This window comes from Phymastichus coffea, unplaced genomic scaffold (genome assembly GCF_024137745.1).
Source record: "Phymastichus coffea isolate CEN01 unplaced genomic scaffold, Cenicafe_Pcof_1.1 PCOF00024, whole genome shotgun sequence".
NCBI classification, from domain to species: Eukaryota; Metazoa; Arthropoda; class Insecta; order Hymenoptera; family Eulophidae; genus Phymastichus; species Phymastichus coffea.
The window spans coordinates 3782712-3805231 of record NW_026706835.1 but is presented as its reverse complement, the minus strand read 5'-3'; the positions used below and the strand labels follow the sequence as shown (position 1 = coordinate 3805231).

Sequence of the window (22520 nt, the reverse complement as noted above, 5' to 3'; positions counted from 1 at the left end):
TGCTAATGTCAAAGGAGCTTCTACTGTTACTGCTATCAATGCCACGGACACCGATTTTGCCGTTGCTAATTACCAACAACATCAAACAGCTGATGACTCGTGCTCCGATGATTTGCGCGATGATGTGCGCTCGACGGGTGGCGCTGCGCCGCCGGCAGTTGTTGCCTCGCTGGCAGCCGCTGACGACGCGTTAATGGTGCCCAACATCTTATCGACGGCGGCCGATGCTTCTCCGCTCGTACGTGACGTCCCACCACCGCTGCCAGTACTCCAACCACCTCTCCTTCGCGAAGCGCTCTCAGAGCTCAACGAAGCTAGGATGCAATTGGATGCATACCGACGACGGCTTGAAACGTTGGAGTCTATTCTAGAAACCGAACGTCAAAATCGTCAGCAACTTAAAGCGACATTACAACAACGCATTGAGAAAGAACAGAGTCTTGCGGCAGAACTACAAGTGCGTGACGATGAGGTCATCGAGGGTCGACGCGTTATCGAAGGACTGCAGTCGGAATAACTATCCCTCAAACAACAGTTTGTCCAGCTTCAACAGCGATTGAACCAGATGAGTCAAAACACGATCTCTCTGTCACACACCGAACCAAATACTACAATGACACCAAACAATACCAACAACACTACGTTACAAGTGAACGATACAAGAGATGGTTATGACCCGAGCACACAATTACACACACCAAATCCAGTTACGACTGTCGATTTAGGGTTAGGTTACAGTCTGAAGCCCGACACTTATGATGGCTCAACCCCTTTGTCTGAATATCCCAATCAATTCAACTTGGTTGCTAGAGCTAATAATTGGAGTGATGAAAAACAGGTAGTCGCTTTAGCCGCTTCTCTGCGAATACCGGCAACGAGCGTGCTGAATAACTTTAAGAATACAGAAACATTAAATTTAAAATTACTTCTTGAAAAATTAGAAGTACGTTTTGGTGAAAATTTGGGAGCGAATAGCTATTCATTATTTCAAAATAGACGTCAAAAACCCGGTGAAGATCTACCTACTTTGGCATCCGATATAGAAAAATTAGCTGCATTAGCTTACCTAGAATGTTCGATAGAAGTTCAGGATAAAATTGCTTGTTTTCAATTCATCAATGGAATTTATCACACGGGGGTCAGAGAAACTCTACAATTAGAACGTATTACTTCTCTCAAAGTAGCTCTTGCACGAGCCTTGGAAGTTACTAAAGAACAAAATAAGAATTTGGCTTCTCAACGTTTGCAAGATTCTTGAAATAATAATCAAAATTCTTTGCAAAAGAGATTTGACGATGACACAAAAAGTTCTGACAAACAGGCTCAATCTTTCGATCATCAAGAATGGTTAAAAAATCTTGAATGTTGGGGTTGTCATAAAAAAGGACACACGCGTTCTCGTTGTCCTGAACAGGGAAACTAGCTTGTGTCAAATTTTCAGGGGCAAGTTTGACACCCGATAAAGAGACCCCTACTGATTTTACTGGTGAATCGGATTATAAGAGTTTACATGTTTGTAGGGTTCTACAGAATTTAGAAACTTTTGAATTTGAAGGTAGCATAAATAAAAAATCGTGTATTTTGAAAATTGATTCAGGTTCAGACGTTACTATTCTTAATTCTAAATTTATTACTTCGAATTGCCATCAAATCTCTCTCAATAAAAAAAATTTGAAGTATCTCACTGGTGAAAATGTTCCTCTTAAGTTTAAAACACTTGCTAGAATTGATTTAGGTCAGTATTCAGTTTATATGATTGTTTTTGTTGCAGATATTACTGACGATTGCATACTTGGATGTGATTTTTTGAATAAGACTGGAATTACAGAGTCGATGTATAAAATTTTTAAAGGTATCCCAAGTAGAATCGACAGTGATACGGATGGGTAAAAGTGTTGCAGAATTATGGAGTGGGCTGGGGAATTACCAGATCTTTTGAAAGATGTTTTTGAAGATAATTCCCGAAATTTGGATTCTTCACAGAAAGAAAAATTCTCTCAGCTTTTAATAAATTTTCAAGACATTTTTCAAGATAATGATGTTACCGGAAAATGTAATTTGGTTGAGCATAAAATTGAATTAAATGATTCCAATCCTGTGAAACAGCCGGTTCGTCCTCTTCCTTTTCATGTACGAGTAGAAATTAATAAAATGATTAATGATATGCACAAACAAGGGGTTATCGAGGAATCATCAAGTTCTTGGTGTTCTCCAGTAGTGTTAAAACAAAAGAAAGATGGCCCTTGGAGATTTTGTGTTGATTTCAGAAAGTTGAACGATAAGACAATCAAAGATTCATATCCTTTACCTAGAATCGATCAAACTTTAGATAAGTTAGCTGGTAACTCTTGGTTTTCGACTTTGGATCTTAAGAGCGGATATTGTTAGGTTAAGATCCGTCCAGAGGATAGAGAAAAGACAGCTTTTTCGATAGGTAATGGTTTCTGGCAGTTTATCGTTATGGCTTTTGGACTATGCAATGCTCCAGCTACATTCGAACGTTTAATGGAAAAATTACTCCGTGATCTTTTAAATGAAATTTGCTTGATCTACTTAGATGATGTCATGGTAATGACAAAAACGTTCGATGATATGCTTGTTAACTTACGTACAATCTTTACAAGGATTCGAGATGCTAATTTGAAGCTGAATAGAAAAAAATGTGTTTTCTTTCAGCGTAAAGTCGAGTATTTAGGGCATATTGTTTCGGAAAAAGGAAAAAGGACCGATCCTAAAAAGATAGAGGCTATGATTTCTTAGCCAGAACCCGTCTGTAAAAAACAAGTAAAAGCTTTTACAGGTTTATGTTTTTATTATAGACGTTTCATTAAGGGATTTTCGTCGATTGCGAAACCCCTTTATCGGTTAACCGAAAAGAAGACTAAATTTGAATGGACAGATGATTGTAAGAAATCATTCTCAAATTTAAAGAAAGTTTTATCAACTCCACCCATTCTAACATTTCCTTGTACCGAGCTACCTTTCATTTTGGATACAGATGTTTCTGATCATGGTATAGGCGCGGTTTTATCACAAATTCAGGATGGGGTAGAAAGGGTGATCAGTTTTTATAGTCGTGTTTTGTCTAAAGCTGAAAGAAATTATTGTGTTACTCGTCGTGAGCTACTAGCTGTAGTAGACTCAGTCCAAAACTTTCACTATTATTTATATGGTAGACCTTTTTTTGTCAGAACAGATCACTCTGCATTGACATGGCTTTTGTCTTTCAAAAATTTAGATGGCCAATTAGCACGCTGGATAGGAAGATTAGACCAGTATGATTTCAAAATTTTACATCGCAAAGGCGTTTCTCATGGCAATGCAGATGGACTCTCTAGACGACCTTGTCCTAATACATCTTGTAAATATTGCTTCAATGTAGAGTTAAAATATGAGAAAGATAATTCTGTAAGACGTATTATTTTTGAAGAAATACCTCAAACTATTTGGAGAGATCGTCAATATCAGGACGATGTTATTCGAGCTATTTTAGAAAGTAAAAAGAATGGGGTAAAATTATCATGGCAAGATGTTTCTTCTAAAGATGAATATATAAAAATTTATATATCTCAATGGGATTCTCTAGTAATTAAAGATGATGTTTTATATAGAGAATGGATTTCTTCTGATTTAAAAACCAAAATTCTTCAATTAATTGTACCCAGAAACCACATCGACGTGATTTTAGAAGAAGCTCACGATTCTCCTTCTGGTGGTCATTTTAGAGTTAATAAAACACTAAAAAAAATTCGTAAAAGATTCTATTGGGCTTCTTATAAAAATGATGTTGAAAAGTGGTGTAGATCTTGTTCCATCTGTATCGCAAAAAAGGTCCTTCTAACAAAGGCCACAGTCAAATGAAAATTCACGATGTAGGTTTACCTTTTGAAAGAATTCAAATGGATATTTTAGGACGTTTCCCAATTTCTTCTTCAGGAAATAAATATCTTTTAGTTTTGATAGATTGTTTTACTAAATGGGTAGAAGTTTTCCCTCTTTCCAATACGAGAACGAAAACTATTGCGGATGTATTTGTTCGAGAATTCGTAAGTAGATATGGAGTTCCTCTTGAAATTCATACAGATCAAGGTTGTAATTTCGACTCTAAATTAATTAAAGAATATTATTAAATTAAATTATCTCACTTACTTGGTGTCCGAAAAACAAGAACAACATCGTTACATCCACAATCGAATGGTCAAGTTAAAAGACAAAACAAAACAATACTTGAATACTTGTCTAAATACATCACAAATAATCAGAAAGATTGGGATCTTTGGGTTTCATTATACCTCTTAGCTTACAGATCTTTGATACATGCAACAACAGGAGTTACTCCAGCCGAGATGGTTACTGGATTTGACTTACGACTTCCATTGGACCTGATGCGTGGATCTCCACCCACTGATGATCTATTGACCCCCGGAACCTACATACACAAACTCAAGACCACACTCAACAAAATTCACCATTTTGCAAGGCTCAACATTGGAATTTCTTCTCAAAGAACAAAGAAAGCCTACGACAGAACAGCTCGAAAAGTTGATTTTCAAGATGGTCAAAAAATTTGGTTTTACAATCCTCGTCGCATCAAGGGTAAAACACCAAAACTCCAAAGTAACTGGGAGGGACCATTCAAGATCATAAAGAAAATCAACGACGTAGTGTTTTGCATCCAAAAGACTACAAAACACAAGACAAAGATAGTCCACATTGACCAACTGGCAATTTATCACGATAGAGACGGATCCTTTGACCGGATGAGTTGATTCCAGATGATTCTATCGAAATTTCAAGATGGATCAATTCAAGAGACGGACCCTTTGGCCATGAGCGAAGGAACAGCCCGCTTGATGAGGATGCCATTTTCGAGAAGTAGAAGATTTTGAAAAGACTGTGCTGATTTTCAAGAGACGGGCCTTTGGTTAGGAAAACTAAGACTTGCCGTCATCGGTCTTTTGTTCCCTTTTTTTTTGAGATTGTCGGGACGGTAATCTGAAAGACGGGGGGATAATGTTATGTGTGGCTCATTTGAAGAGCAAAAGAACGTTTGCGTTGCTAAGCAACCTCTCTCTCGTCGGTGTTATGATTTTTTCAGTTGTTGTGTTAATGCTTGACTCTGATAATACCTGCTGTTAACCTATTTCTGAGTTTCGAAAATAAAACTCGTTATCATTCTTTTATAATAAAGTTGTTATTATCTTTTGTGAGTGTGTGAGCTTAACAATATAGACTGAGGTCCTATGTGTGAATGAAATACTTGTTCTAATAAAATTTTATAGAGATCTATAATCAAAAAATATAGTCATCAATTCATTTTCATTATTTTTTCATTATAGTAAACAAAAAATTACTTATATTACTCACTTTCCAGATTTTCATGTTTCTATATACCCATTTTCTGGCCTAAATAACTGTTCTTTTACAACAGGGCCGAGTTGACCAGTTTATTCTATTAAAACAAAGCAAAGCGATGAAAGTTGTTGTTTAGTACTGATATATGGTTGTATAGTGTAACGTTTAATCTTTTCTACTTTATAATAAATTAAGTTCGAACTTTAAGATATATTTACAAATTATATTTCCGAGAGTAAGCACGAAGGTGACATATAATTATGTATACTCGAAATAATCATAATGATAGTTATCAGTGGCTTACTCGTATTGATTGAGGTGTTCCTGAAAGATACACGAACATCAACAATCATTACTAAAAACTTCGGAAATTCACTACTCAAAGTTGAAACTACAATGGTAACAATTCTCGGTCGTTTGCGATAGAGAGTAAGTGCATTTCGAAAACAGTAAGAAAATTCAATCATCAAGCAATGAACATGGTCTGATTTGACACAGTTCGATACTTCGATGAGCCGTTTGAAATTCTGTTAAGTATTGTCGCATCTATCTAGGAAAGACCAGACAGCGTCGCAACAAAAATATATAGTAGTCTAATTTCTAGGCTGTAATGATATAATTTCGAGATAAGATAGTTTAAGACTGCTTTTTCCTCATAAGAGAAAGTCTTAGAATTTGAGCTCTTATACTAACGTGTAGGAAAGGAAAGCAACGCTAACTACTGAATAATTAATACCGATCTCAGGAAATGTCTGAGACTTTATTTCATTAGTACAGTGCTCGCACTGATAAGCAAGGTTGAATTGGAATCCCATTTACCACAACGACGAGCTAATTTATACTTGCGAAAAAGGCTCTTTTCTACGCTTGGTTACCCCTATAACGCTGTTTTCGTAAATTTGCACAAACTTTAAATAAGCTTTACCGCGAAATATGAAGTGAAAATATTGTAATTTAAAAAATTGAGTTACTCTGAATTTTATAACATCAATCGCTTCTTAAGGAAAAGTCGCCTTACGAAGTTAAAAACAAGTAAAGTTAATTAAACGAATAGAATAAAATTTACAATAAAACTATAGGAATTTTTTGCACCAAAAAATTATTTATGATACACGGAAAATTATCTAAAATTAAGATTACCAATTTAACAAACAGAATTTGAATAATAATTAAATAATGACTGCGCAAATGATTTCTTTTGCAACTATAAAATCGATGATCGGATAACAATCGTTTTCACTAATCTTATATGTACCATTGGGTCGCTAATTCGCTAAGTAATTTTAAATGTGTAAATAAATTATTAAGTTTTAATTACTGATAACTTTTTAAAAATTAGTTATCAACATGTCAAATTCTTGCTTCTCTTAAAATGGTAGTTTCGCTGCGTGATATTCAAATTCGCATTGCATTTGTTATTGCAACATTGTATGTAATTTTTACTTGTAAATTAAATTCGCTAATTCTTGCCCAATTAATACTCATAACAGAGTTAAATTCGAGATCAGTGAATTAAATTTAACTGAAAAAGTGCTTTTGTTCATGGTAAAAGCTTGAAATTACAGATGTTGCATAGTTAACAACAGATTTCGTATATAGGTGTGACGTCACGCTTCTTATATGGTAATGATTTTGATCAAGTGCCTTAATACATCTACGCATGTATGTGAAGAGTACCTTAATTTTAATAGCATTTTTTCTCATTTTCGGATATTTAACAGGTTGCCATCGCGCAGTGAAAATCGAAAAAAGAACAGATTAGACCGAACTGTTACAATAATGTAACTATATGATTCGATGAAACTGACTGTACCAAACATTGCGCCTTTTTTTCCTTCAACTGCTAATGTACTTCCAAAATGCATCAATGACACTTTTTTTAATCTTTTGTACCGTTTCAATATTTAAATTTTTCGCCTTTCCTCTTCTCAAATATACTACGGTTTTCTGTTTATAATCAAAACTGATATCTTCCGTAATTTTGGTACATTGATTAGTTGGTACAACATCAGGAAAATGATGTTGAACTTCGTCCTCAATTATTTTAGCATCACCATTTTTATATTCTTCATAAAAATCCAACGTCTTTTCGAAAATATTAACTTCATTGAGGTCATTTATTGCATCGATTTAACCCTTTAACGCTCAAATGGCCAATTTCAACGTCAACTTCAAGCTCGTGCCTTTCAATTATAACCCATGTGAAAAAAATATTCAGATACATATTCTTGTGTAAAAAAATCTCATTTTTCGAATAGCATCATTAAATTTATTGAAAAATGAACGCAAACAGTTTATTTTTAACAATAAACCAAATAAAATGCAAATTTAAAAAATTTTTTTCTTTTAAGGAATTTTTTCAACAATGTTCTCAGTACTCCAATGTATCCTAACCCATCAGAATACGGGACCCGAAGGTTGTACTTTAAAAATATATCTTTAGATACTTCGATTTTGACTGTTAATCGATCCAAAATGGCGCCCGAATGCCAGAAATTATTGCAAAATCACAGAAATTTGTACTTTTGAAGTCGAATCTAAGTTTTAGCAGGTAAAGTGACTTTTCTGAGTTTTATATCAAAAGATTGGATGCATATTAGCAAAATTAGCTCACGCAATTGATTTTCAAGATGGCGGCCACCAAGAGTTAGCTGAAATAACGTATTTACACGTTTTTATAGCCACTATATAGTCTCCAATCCTCTTTTTTTGATCGTTTAATAAACTCTCTGAATCATTAGATCTAAATTCATTATTAACTTATCAAAATTAAAAATGGCGGATCCAATATGGCGGACCGTAACCTGAAAAATAGCTATTTACGGAAAATAAAAAATATCATCGTATTCTACGTAAAATTTGAGATAAAATAACTTCAGTTCATTTTCTCGCTCAGAGTCGCCATTCTCGAGTGAAAAATTCCCAAATTATCAGAAATCGAAAATTCGCCTCCAAACTTCGCAATCACGCGTTTTCGATCGGAGTTTTCCGATTCTCACTGCAAGCAGGTAAAAGCTCTTGAAGACTGTCATTCCTATATAAATTTCCTCTCAAATTCGCGAACCATCTCACGTTTGTGAATTCCGAAAATCGAAGATATCTGGTCATGAAATTACTTCAGTGTCTGTAATGACAATGTTGTTTTTATGAGTTTATTCCTAAAAAAACTGTATTCAAGATCGCATGTATCGCACAGTCCCTGATAGGTAATCTCATCCTAGACTCGATAATGGGAGTTGCACAGACCCAGAAAGCATAGTCGTGATAGAATTTTTCTCCGATTTGCAATCTCTTCCACGTTTGTGAGGATCGATTCCAGAAAAATATTTGGGCATGAAATCAATTGGATAGCTTTTGATTGCATTGGATTGGATAACTGCATGGATTTGCATAACTTCATTCCCTAAAAAAATTGTATCTACATTCATACACAAGGCACAATACCCAAAAGGAAATCTAATTGTAGACGTGAGAATAGTAGTTCGGCAAATTTTGAATAATCCAGTCAACGGAACCCAGTTGCACAAGGGTCCATTGAATATGACAAACGTGGAGAATTCATCAATGCTAATATAATACCAAACGCTGAAGATTCTGGTGAATCTGATTCAGATATTTCAATAAATGGAAATTCTGATGATTGTTCAGAAGGCGATTCAGGCTCGGAGCAAGTTGATGATTCCACGACCACGTTTATTGTCAATTTTTACGATGATGTTTACAAAAGTTACAGTAGTTCACAAAAGAAATTAGAGAATGATCACCAGTACGAATGTCTCAATGGAGAGCATAATCATAATAGGATTTTCACAAATGAGATATTCCACAGAAATTCGGATAAAGAAAGCATATTGAAAAGTACTCCAACAAATTTATTTGAATGCTTCTTCACTCTCGAAATGAAGGATCACATCATTGAATACACAAAATAAATGGCTGTGAAATCTCAAGGACTGAACTTGATGTATTCATTGGTATTATTATATTTACCACCTACAATAAAAGACTATTTCAGAGAGATTACTAGTCTACGGACTCACATTTGAGAGCTGAACCGGTAGTATCCGCAATATCCCGTAAAAGATTTGAACAGATCAAGTCAAAAATCAAATTTCATAAGCCTGAAGAGAGAAATAATACTGATAGGATCTATCACGTCAGAAAATTGACAGATATATTTAGAAAAAATTTGATACGTTATGGTATTTTTTCAACAGCATTGTCAATAGACGAAATGATGCTAAAGTTTTATGGAAGAACAGTTTTGAGACAATTCATAAAAGGTAAGCCCGTGAGGTTCGGAATCAAAATGTGGGCCCTCTGCTGTGCTAATGGCTATCTATTTGATTTTGAAATTTACTGTGGGAAAAATTCTGATACGGATGGAGTATTATCAAAATGTGCTCTAGGTAGTCGTGTGGTTGTCAATATGCTGCAAGTAGTTTTCAGTACCGTGACTCTTCGTAACAGAGATCGATTGCACATTTACTTCGATAATTTGTTCACTAGCCCAGATTTACTTATCCATTTGAAAAAATATGGATTGTGTGCTACTGGTACAGTTAGAGAAAATAGAGTCTGTGTCCAAAATAGTATCCAAAAGAAAGACGATCGAGGAAAATATGAGGTAAAACATGATCAGAATAGTGGTTTGAATTTCTTGACCGTAATGGACTCGAAACCAGTCTCTATTTTATCAACTGCAGCTGGAGCAACACCACTAGGCCCTGTTCTACGTCGCTAAAAAGGTCAAAAAGAAAAGAGAGAACTTGACTTCCCAAGAGCTTTTTTGATTTATAATAAATTCATGGGTGGAGTTGATTTACATGATAAACGTTGCAATAAAATAGAACCAATAATACGATCTAAAAAATGGACGTGGATAATATTTATCCGACTTATTCTAACTTCCATAGCTAATGCTGTGATTGTATATAATACTGCTAATCAGAGTAATGGCGTGAAAATGAGTACAAAAGATTTTGCTATGAGAATAGGTAAGAATTACTTGAGCAGGTCTTGCAGGAAATCTGGATCATTACTCCATGATACCAAACAACTTGAGGTCCGAAAGCTGTGCGGCAATCAGGGTTGTGGAATTCGTACACGAAAGTTTTGCACTACATGTTCTATGTATTATTGTGGTACATGCTTTAAGACGGCTCATCCCTAAATGGAAGGAAGATAAGAAACTAAAAATTAAAAAAACCTAAGAAAATGTTTGAAAAATACAAAAAATACAAAAAAATACAAAAAATATACAAAAAATACAAAGAAATACAAAAAATACAAAAAATATACAAAAAATACAAAAAAATACAAAAAATATACAAAAAACAAAAAAATATGATTCTCGAAAGCGTTCACCTCCTCGTGGTGAGAATCGGGCAACTCTAGTGATTACTGATAAATCAGAGGCAAAGAACGCGCGATCGCCATCGTAAGGCCATTAAATCGTCTTAGAAGCACGATTGCGAATTTTCGATTTCTGATATTTTGGGAATTTTTCACTCGAGAATGGCGACTCTGAGCGAGAAAATGAACTGAAGTTATTTTATCTCAAATTTTACGTAGAATACGATATTTTTTATTTTCCGTAAATAGCTATTTTTCAGGTTACGGTCCGCCATATTAGATACGCCATTTTGAATTTTGATAATCTAATAATGAATTTAGATCTAATGATTCAGAGAGTTTACTAAACGATAAAAAAAAAGAGGATTGGAGACTATACAGTGGCTATAAAAACATGTAATACGTTATTTCAGCTGACTCTTGGTGGCCGCCATCTTGAAAATCAATTGCGTGAGCTAATTTTGCTAATATGCATCCAATCTTTTGACATAAAACTCACAAAAGTCACTTTGCTTGCTAAAACTTAGATTCGACTTCAAAAGTACAAATTTCTGTGATTTTGCAATAATTTCGGGCATTCGGGCGCCATTTTGGATCGATTAACAGTCAAAATCGAAGTATCTAAAGATATATTTTTGAAGTACAACCTTCGGGTCCCGTATCCTGATGGGTTAGGATATATTGGAGTACCGAGAACATAGTTGAAAAAATTCCTCTAAAGAAAAAAATTTTGAAAATTTGCATTTTTTTTTGTTTATTGTTTAAAATAAACTGTTTGCGTTCATTTTTCAATAAATTTAACAATGCTATTCGAAAAATGAGATTTTTTTACACAAGAATATGTATCTGAATATTTTTTTCACATGGGTTATAATTGAAAGGCACGAGCTTGAAGTTGACGTTGAAATTTTGGCCATTTGAGCGTTAAAGGGTTAATAATATTTATTTCATTTTTTTATGACAACTCCATTTCTTTATAATTCGTCAAGCTAATATTTTTTTATTATTGGTAATTTGCGAGGTTTGGGAAATATGCTAACAATAAATTCACTACTTTTAAAGAATTAATCTTTACACTCACACACACATTCACACAATCTTTGTCAGCCTGTATTATTATTATATAAATAATTGTAGCAGCGATAATAATAATTATGGAAGTTTCTAATATTGCCTTAAAAACATTATAAACTTTATAATTCATTAATTTTTAAATAAGTATAAATATTTTAAAGAAAAAATTAATTTTTTATCACTTACGTAAAGTATATCATTTGTAAAGATGATTAACGGTACTCGAGGATGGCAATTTAAAAAATTCTGAAAAACTTTAATTTAAGTATTCGATATAGTAAACTCAAATACATTTCTCAAATGTTTCGAGTTCATACCTTGATTTTCAAAGAAATAAAATGAATAAAAATCTAGTTTTGAAAAAATATAAAATAAGGGTTGCAACCCCCTGGGTCATTAATACGCCTAATATCTTAGACTTTCTACAGCAAATATTCTCCACTTAGTTTTATTAAAACGCTTAGTCTTTATTAATATTCATTAGATACTGAGATATAATAAGAAAATGATTTTAAGGGTAAGATCTAGGGATGGTTTTCTATCATTAAAAGTGGATGTCGGCATAAAAAAGAAAAAAATGTGTCTCTTACTTTGCCGAATACTGCAACATATAAAAAAATTATTAAAATCGATGAGATCTGGTTGAGGGAAGGTCCCCTTGTCAGTGAAAAAAAAGATGCATAAGATTTGGAGTCAGGGTTTTTTCGAATGATAGTTCTGCTTTAAAACGAAGCTATCCGTAAAGAAAATTATTGGTGGTAGTAGATAACCACGAATATAGCTAAAATCGTATTTTCTGTCCTTATCAGTTAGGATATCTTGAAAACCTGACCTGTTGGGTTAATTGTGATGCTGGATTTGGATATAGCGTAAGGTTTAATTTCTGGTTCAGGACTTTTTTGTCGGCCTGTGTAATTTATGACTACTAATACTAATAATGTATAAGTAATAATTTATGACTACGCTAGAACTATTAGCCACATAAAAATTAGTTCAACACTTTTACGCACTATACTCCAACAACGAGTTACTACCAACAGTATCTTAATCAAGCTAATAATTAAAGAACTTCCTGTTAAATTTAAGATGTTTGAGATGATGAAGCAGCTAAAATAGCGAAGTCAAAAGGTGAAAAAAGACCATCCGCTACAACAGTATACGATCCCATATTATAGAAAAGTCCAGCGTTTTGAAAGAGTTAAACGTATAGTAATTATCTTCATCCTCGATGTTACTACTTGATTTTAGTAGCAGGCGTGCGATTGTTGTTAGTAAGCAAAAAATTTTAATATTGAATAAAATGAGGTAATAGGCCAATTGTAATTAAAATCACATCAGACAACTAATATTACCAATGGTCATGTAAAAAGCACGAATTTCAGTAAATAGTAAAGAGCTGCTCCGACCTGAAACAATTCACTCAACACAGTAGAAAAACAAACGTAGAATCCAAAATATCACAGGAGCGAGTTGATGAACGGATTACTCTAATGCCTACCAGAGAGAGGAAGGCTTAATAGCGATAAAGAGAAACAACGAGACCAGTTTGGACATAATATGCATATCGTTTGTGGCAGCAAAAGCACGTGGGTTCGAACCGCTCGGCCGTGAGCGCACAGATACCGCAAGAGCAAAAACGAAAAATTTTAAGCTGAAAATGACTTCGTTGTAAGACTTACCACCGGAGACTTAGTTTCGCTATAAAAGAGGAACAGCAAGCATAAAGTTTAGTGAGTGATTAGTGGGTGGAAGGTAGATGCATGGCAAGACATTTATAGTGTGAGTCATGATCATCGTTCGGCGCCTGCCTTTATACACTAGTGGAAAAAATTAAAGGATCAAAAAAAAATTCCAAATTTTTTGACGCTTTTTAACTGGCTGTATTTCCCTTGAAAATGGTCGTACTGGAATTTAAAACAGAGCGTTTTCAAGTTTGAAGTTTCTAGTTTTGAGATCTCATAATCAAAAAATTTTTCAAGCAACATGTTCTGCTCAGTCCTCATGAATACCAAAAAAAATTTTTTTATGAAATTTTTCCATTTTTTTTAGTCTACGAACTTGGAAAAAAATTTTCTAACTCAGCCACTCTATGGATCGGATAACTTGTTTATTCAGCTTTAATTTGCATTTTTGAAAAGTTCAATACCCCCACCTCTTGCTGAGATATCGAACTTTGAATGGAAAAGGATCTTTTTGTCTTTAACCATCAATATCTCAGCAACCGCTGATTGCACAAAAAAATGAAGGTAGGTTATGAAATCTTGAATAAATTTCCCAAAAAACTATACTACTGTTTGTGAAAAAAAAATTTTTTTTATTCTTTACATTTATTTGAAAAAAGGGTATTTGGTGGCTTTTGGGATAATCAAGCGCTAAGTTGGAACTATCGAGAAAACCAGAAATGTTAAGCTTGTCTTTTACAGTTCAATATGCCCACAAAAACCCCACAAGGTTTCAATTCAATCGATCAAGCCGTTTTTTTGTTTTATTCAATCGAATTTTTGAAACAAATTAAAGGATCACAATTTTGACATTAAATGATCATAATCTTGAAATAAAAGGCAAAAAAAAATTTTTTTTTAATTTTGAAACATTTTTTTAATGACTCCAAAAAATGTTGAACAAAAACTACCACCACATATGATTTACGATCATAAATTATCATAATCTTTGCCTTTTTTAACGCGATTCTGTTATTATATTTCATGATTTTCCTAATTTATAAACTTCAACTGAATTAAAATTTTAATTTAATTTTAAATAAAGTTGATATACCCAATCGAATTTCGAACTCGATCTACACGCTTTTTAAAAATTGCTTATCATTAATTTTCGTGAACTCTTACAACGCTAAAAAAAAAATTTTTTTTCAAAACCACTCCTTTTGCATTAGAAAAAAAATTCATAAATTTGCAAAAATCAAAAATTCATTTTGATTTTCGATCATGGTAGACAGCATTTATCAGAACCGGAGGTTTCTCGTTTGATCACTCTGCTTGAAAAAGGTTACAGTCAACGTGATGTTGCTATCCAGATGGGTGTTAGTCAATCCATCATATCTCGAACGTATGCGCGATACCGGGAGACGAACCAATACAATCGTCGCCTTGGACAAGGTCGCCACCGTGTCACGACTGTTCGCGATGATCGGGCGATTGTCCGACAAGTTCGACGTGAACCTTTCATCAATGCGAATATCGTGGCAAGTAATTTCCCAAATCGGGTACAACAGCGACAAAGACATCGACAGCGGCATCAGGATCCGTCATGGTCTGGGGCGGCGTTTCACGAAATTGGAGAACATCTCTGCTGATTGTACGCGAAAACTTAACAGCTCAACGCTACATTAACCAAATTTTGAGACCGATTGTACTGCGCAGGTGACAACATCAGAGGGCGATTATTCTAATGCAAGATAACACACATCCACACATAGCCAACATCACCAGACGCTTTTGAGAACGACATGACATGACATTGCTGCGGCACCCACCAATGAGTCCAGACCTCAACCCCATCGAGCATGTTTGGGACATAATGGGTCGTCGTTTGCGCAGAGAGTATTCAAATTTGTACAACTTGGCCGCATTAGAGCGTGCACTTCTGCAAATTTGGAACACCATTCCGCAACCCCAGATTGCCCGCTCCATTAATATGACTGAACGCTTGGCAGCCGTTATTGAGAACAGGGGTGGCAATACCCGTTATTAAGAGAATTGAAATGCTTTTTTTGAAACATTTTTTTTCCTCATCACACACACACATACACACGCGCGCGCGCGCGCGCAAACACACATTCTTAGGAGAATGAGTTTGAAGTCATTAACTACGGAGGAACTGACAAGCCTCCGGGTCTCATTTCTCCTAAAAAAAACATACACATGAAGCGTAAATCCGACCGGGCAACCTCCATGTGGTACGCTTCGGGTAATGCTGATGCCGGCAGTAGTTTTAGTTCAAAATTTTTTGGAGTCATTAAAAAAAATGTTTCAAAATTAAAAAAAAAAATTTATTTTGCCTTTTTTTCAAGATTATGATCATTTAATGTCAAAATTGTGATCCTTTAATTTTTATCAAAAATTTGATTGAATAAAACAAAAAAATGGCTTGATCGATTGAATTGAAACCTTGTGGGGTTTTTGTGGGCATATTGAACTGTAAAAGACAAGCTTAACATTTCTGGTTTTCTCGATAGTTCCAACTTAGCGCTTGATTATCCCAAAAGTTACAAAATACCCTTTTTTCAAATAAATGTAAAGAATAAAAAAAATTTTTTTTTCACAAACAGTAGTATAGTTTTTTGGGAAATTTATTCAAGATTTCATAACCTACCTTCATTTTTTTGTGCAATCAGCGGTTGCTGAGATATTGATGGTTAAAGACAAAAAGATCCTTTTCCATTCAAAGTTCAATATCTCAGCAAGAGGTGGGGGTATTGAACTTTTCAAAAATGCAAATTAAAGCTGAATAAACAAGTTATCCGATCCATAGAGTGGCTAAGTTAGAAAAATTTTTTCCAAGTTCGTAGACTAAAGAAAAACTGAAAAAATTTCATAAAAAAATTTTTTTTGGTATTCATAAGGACTGAGCAGAACATATTGCTTGAAAAAATTTTTGATTATGAGATCTCAAAACTAGAAACTTCAAACTTGAAAACGCTTTTTTTCTAATTCCAGTACGACCATTTTCAAGGGAAATACAGCCAGTTTGAAAGCGTCAAAAAATTTGGAATTTTTTTTTGATCCTTTAATTTTTTCCACTAGTGTATTTTTAAGATTATATTTTAAAGATGCATCGAATCCAACGCACGCACAGTCAATACCAACCGAATGTCCCGTTGGGCTGCATACTAACCACCATCTCAACGTGTACTAGTTAACATCTGCGGACGTTCAGCCGACAGCCTTTGACATGCACCAATTGTCATTTCAGCACACTTCGACGTTAGCGATAGTTGCTTCCCATGTATTTGTGATACCCGCTTTCAGCTCTTTCTTTCTTCTCTACATCATGGTCGCATCACGATGCCATCTCGTGTGATATAACGCTCCCCAGACGTCTGTGCTGTAAAAATTTCGAACTACGAATGACCCGACATCGATACTGTGCGGTGCAACCGTTGGATAGTTCGTTTGTCAATTGTTGCGTATCTGTTCTTGCAAAACACAAGTATGTATGTTTTTTTAATTTTGCTTCATTGAAGTAACAGACTCCTAATTTTATATGTATGCTTTTTGTCTCACTTTGTTCAATTTGTGTACATTGTTCACGATACTTTTTATGTATTCAAGACTACGATGAACACTGCTATCATCGTATGTTTGCTTATCCGATTCGGATAACTAACATTAGATACCATAAATAACGAAAGTCTAGAAATGAAAGTAACTTACCATAAGCAAAATCGAACGAAAGCGAAGTCACTCTTAAGCGGAATTATGTAAAACTTATTCTAATTCTCTTTTTCTCTATGTCGTGAATTTACTTGGCAACAATTACTTCTGAACAATGCTGACAGAGAATTAAATTTTTTAAACCAACTATGTCTTTTAAAAACTTCAATATTTTTTTTTCTCAAACAATTAGTGTTTTGATTAAAATAATTGAAGTTTATTATTTAGAATTTTATAGAAAATTCGAAAATATATACATATATATATATATTAAAATTTTTTTGCTTAAGGTTCGCCATATTGTCATCGTCATTTTCAAATATTTAATTTTAATTTTAGTTTCGTAATCAGCGATCCCAAAAACAAGAGTATGATTAAAATAATTCGCCAGGATTGTAAGTTTAGATATACCCTTTAAAAGGTTAACAATACTTTCATGTTTTGTTCTGCTCTAGCAGCAATTAATTTTTTGAATTTTATATGGTAATTCTTGTTTGTTGGATTGATTCCTAGTAATAATTTTTTAGAAATTACGTTTCGTTTTTTCTTGCCAGTCTGCACTGAATTTAGTAATAATATTATGTTACAATTAAAAAATTAAAAATATGCAAAAATATATTTCATATACTATTATTTCAACTTATTTAATTATGTATTCATTTTTATGTTGCAGGCATTTATAAATTGTACGCTAAGTAATTATTCAGCTCATTAAAAAGAAGATTTCAAGAAATAAATTAATTACATAAGATGTTTTTTTTTACAAAAATAAGATCTATTTTATTTTCAATTTTTATTACAATTCCATCTACAAGTGCTAATGGCATTGCAGAATCATCTAATAATATTTATACCCAGATATCTTTACCTTCAACTTCTTCGTTATCGTTTTCATCTACAGCTAATATTGTAGCAAATAGTAACACTCATTTAGCATTAACGAGTAATAACCTTGAACAATCAATAATTCATGTTGAATCATCAAATATTATGAACAGTCGATGTGAAGAAATCACTATACCGATGTGTCGAGGAATAGGATATAATTTTACGGCGATGCCTAATGAATTGAATCATGACACTCAAGAAGAAGCTGGACTTGAAGTTCATCAATTTTGGCCTCTTGTTGAAATAAAATGTTCTGTAGATTTAAAGTTTTTTTTATGCTCGCTGTATACTCCAATATGTTTACCTGAATATAGTAAACCACTTCCAGCTTGTCGAAGTGTCTGTGAACGAGCTCGCTTGGGATGTTCTCCTTTAATGGAACAGTATGGATTTTCATGGCCTGAGCGAATGGCTTGTGAAAGATTTCCCCATCAAGGAGATACAGAAAATCTTTGCATGGAACAAGATAATAAAACACTACTTTCTACTGAAATATCTATGCACACTCAGCCACCAGTTTCATTACCCAAACCTACCAAATCATCGAAAAGTATTCAGTCGCCAAAATGTCAAGCTAGTAAAAATTTTAAAAATTGTCAAGAGAGTGAATGCAAATGTAGATGCAGACCTCCACTAATATCGATTGTATCACCCATACGAGAGAATAGTGATATATCTAGTTTCGATACATTTGGAATTTCTGCACATACCAATTTAGTTTTATCGCAGAAGTTAGATGATGTAGGAATTCAGTATTGTGCTCTACCATGCCATGGAGCATTTTTAACTAACGAAGAAAAAGATTTTGCTGCAATATGGCTTACGTTGTGGAGCGGCCTGTGTGCGACAAGTACTCTTGCTACAGTCATCACATTTTTAATAGATACGCAGCGTTTTAAATACCCAGAAAGACCTATCGTTTTTCTTTCAGCTTGTTACTTTTTAGTGTCTCTTGGATATTTATCAAGAAGTGTATTCGGGCACGAAGTAATAGCATGCCATGGGAATATACTCAGATATGGTACACATGGACCTGGCATGTGCATAGCTATTTTTTTATTAATTTACTTTTTTGGAATGGCTTCGTCAGTGTGGTGGGTTATTCTAGCATTCACTTGGTTTCTTGCCGCAGGCTTAAAATGGGGAAACGAGGCAATCGCATCGTATTCCCAATACTTTCATTTAGCTGCGTGGATGGCGCCGTCTGCTCAAACAGTATGGGCTCTTATATCTGGTAACATTGGCGGTGATCCAATAGCTGGTGTTTGCACAATATCATCAGAAGGCATTCAAGTATTTATAATAGCGCCATTGTTAGTGTATCTTTTATTAGGAACAACATTTCTATTTGCTGGATTTGTTAGTTTATTTCGCATACGTTCGGTAATAAAACGTCAACCAGGCGCAAAAGCAGATAAGTTAGAAAAATTAATGATAAGAATTGGAATTTTTTCTGTTTTATATACGGTTCCAGCAAGTGCTGTACTAGCTTGCTATTTATATGAAACATTATATAGAATAGATTGGCTCACTTCGCTAACTTGTCCTTGTGAAGAACGCGTAAAACCTATATACTCAATTTTAATGCTAAAATACTTTATGGCATTAGCAGTAGGAATCACATCTGGGGTATGGATTTGGAGTGGTAAAACTATTGATTCGTGGCGGCGATTATGGAGACGCTTATTTCAAAAGTCACAAAATATTCCAAATAATGTAGCAGCTGTAACCGGTGATGGGTTGGGAAATGTTTCTAGTAACAAAGGACTTTTGAATCGATCAATTGTTGCACAGTATTCTACAGTTTCTGGACCAGGGAGCACCCTATTACAGCCTAGCAGTATTACTAGTACCTCACAACATCATATTCACCATCATGTCTTAAAACAACCTCCATTATCACATGTATGACGACACCAGCTGGTGGAAGGTGATTCAAGTAACAATGGTTATGAGCACCAAGAAAGACCTTCCGCCTTAAGCAATTATGGACCCATTTAATTACCTATAGATACATTGTTTCTAAATTATAATTTTAACTTAATATCCATTTTACAAATCATTTTAATTATTATCATATATCTGGACATTGAACATTTGTAATAAAACATCTTATTTGCATTAACCAATAATCTATTTTCTACGATGAATGCATCATCATAAAAGTATATTCTACAAATAAAAATCATAAAATTAATATTCTAGTTTGATCGAATTCAATATCGATTTTACCGCTGGAATAATTGCATCTAGGATCTAAAAATCATTTAACTAATTTAAGTGAACATTTCTTCATTTCAAATATATTTTACAACTAAAACATAATCCGAGAAAATATTAACCAATTTTTTATTACTATTAGTTAGCTTTTTATTACTATTATTTTATTATTATTGAATTGTAGAAAATATCTTGAAATGATAGAATATACGATTTACCTATTCAAATAATTTCGGGATTCTGGGAGTATTTTTTTCAGCGACAACGCTGTATTATGTAATCTATTTTATAAAAAATATACATTAGAGAATATTAAGCCAAACTAATCAGAATACCTAAGAAAATTGATATACAGTGTCGTACATAAGTTTCTGGCCAAAAAAATCATTTAAAATTAAAAATTTTACAAGTCCGTCTAAAGTGGTTGTAGAAGAACGCACGCAGGCACATTTTGAAGAGTAAAGTAATACCTGTCATATCCCGTCGGTATTTATTTATTAAATTAAAAATTGTATTTATTAAGTTCAAAACATATTACTATTTTTCTAATTTTTTATCATTAAATAGGTTATAACTTTTAGATGGCTTAACAAATTTTAAAAATCGAAAGTGTAAAAGTTGTACGTATATTTCTGTTACATTTAAAATGACAAGTGGAACAGGATCCATTTTCATTGAGCGGATAAAAAGTTACAACGTTTTTTGTAAAACAATTCCGTTTATTCATTGTGACGTGGTTTCGGGTAGACACACACGTCGTTAGTGTACTTTTAGCAAACGAGTGACACTACAACTCGATGTGGTGAATTGCTGCATGTATGAGGCCCCGCTCACTTAACGCTCGCAAGTTATTTGATGAATATAATTTATACATTAGTATATTTATGGGACATAAATGGTAATTAAGTAAATTAGTAAAGATTACTTCACACGGTATTATGGTGAATTTGGCGATATACTATATATCCGTAAAACAAATTACTGCGTGTGATTACTCGATATCAATACGTTTACATAACACTAAAAAAAAAATAAAATTATTTTCCATGTAATATTCGTGGCTACGTTTGACGAGCAATTTGAAATTAAGTTCTTTTAAATATAATCAAAATATCGCAGACGTACTATTTATCTTATACACATGCATATCATGTTATCCGGCAACGCGCTTAATTGTTAAACACTTCGTCAGCGTAAGCTATTATACGACGTTTTCGTAGAGATCGTATGACGCTAATCTGACCGGTCGGCGCGAGCGGTATTTATAACAATAAATAAAAAGAATCGCGAGAATAAAATGCCAAAGCTAAAATAATTAAGAATTTATTAATCTTACATATATATATATATATATATATGTGTGTAGTTACACGCAAAATGAATACGTGGAATTTGTCAAATGGTAATTACTCCAAGAATTATTATTATTATAGAAAAATAAGTAAGAAGAAGACAGTTTTATAATAATGAATCTTGAGTTATTTACTTGTTAAATGTTTATTTGTTATAATTATTAATAGACTTGTCCTTGAATTTATATTTATATATATATGTGTATATTGTTAGAATATTTGTCCAAGAAATATAATCTTTTATTTTAGCTGGTCCTTATAATAACTGTTGTCCTTGCAATAAGTAATTTGCTGGAATTTGCCTGTCCGTACGCTGTATACGTATATATATATATAATAATACGTTTATTAACGCATTCGCCATTTCGTCACGCGTATACGTTAATCACTGATAAAAAGAATATAAATATACTGATTTTAGGAAATAATAATAAAAACTGGTTGACAAGAAACTAGAAAAAGTAAACAAGAAGGACAAAAATTTCAAAAGAACTGAATGAAAACTGTACGTAATTCTGAAGAGAATTGAACTGTGGCACGACTGGACGTGATTAACTCTGGCACGAGACTGCTTTATTAGGCGTGGGCGATACAGTAATGCAGCGCGAGAGTGTTACTACGTAGTCACTGCATTACTACGCGGCCGCCGAACCGCCCACGCGCGCTAAATGCGTACGACTAATACGCGCGGCGTAATTATACATAATACTAATACATATACATTATGACATATATCAGGATTAAGTGAATTTAAAAGTTGTCACTTAACATCCTACCCCCCTTAGAATGATTACCGTCCTCGGGAATCATATGTCCAGTAAGAATGAATAAACATGAATGATTAAGGATGGTAAGAACGGATAATATATATGTATTATTAAAA

At 33.7% G+C, this 22520-nt stretch overlaps 2 protein-coding genes across 2 annotated transcripts in view; both read left to right on the top strand.

Annotated features, from left to right (window-relative positions):
- The window catches only part of LOC131675496 (frizzled-5-like), a 158625-nt gene extending 138447 nt beyond the window's left edge, over nt 1–20178 (top strand). Inside the window, exon 2 of the mRNA XM_058954496.1 lies at nt 17851–20178. Coding sequence (XP_058810479.1) covers nt 17928–19976 — 2049 coding nt within the window. The 5' untranslated portion in view covers nt 17851–17927 and the 3' untranslated portion in view covers nt 19977–20178. The remainder of the gene's footprint in view (nt 1–17850) is intronic.
- On the top strand, nt 9590–10099 carry LOC131675527 (piggyBac transposable element-derived protein 3-like). The gene has a single exon (XM_058954540.1). It carries the CDS (start codon nt 9590–9592, stop codon nt 10097–10099), a length of 510 nt encoding a protein of 169 aa, XP_058810523.1.
- Nucleotides 20179–22520: the final 2342 nt, after the last annotated feature.

Bases quoted from the DNA above. Each gene is read 5' to 3' on its own strand.
- LOC131675527 (XM_058954540.1), top strand. From the start codon at position 9,590: ATGATGCTAAAGTTTTATGGAAGAACAGTTTTGAGACAATTCATAAAA.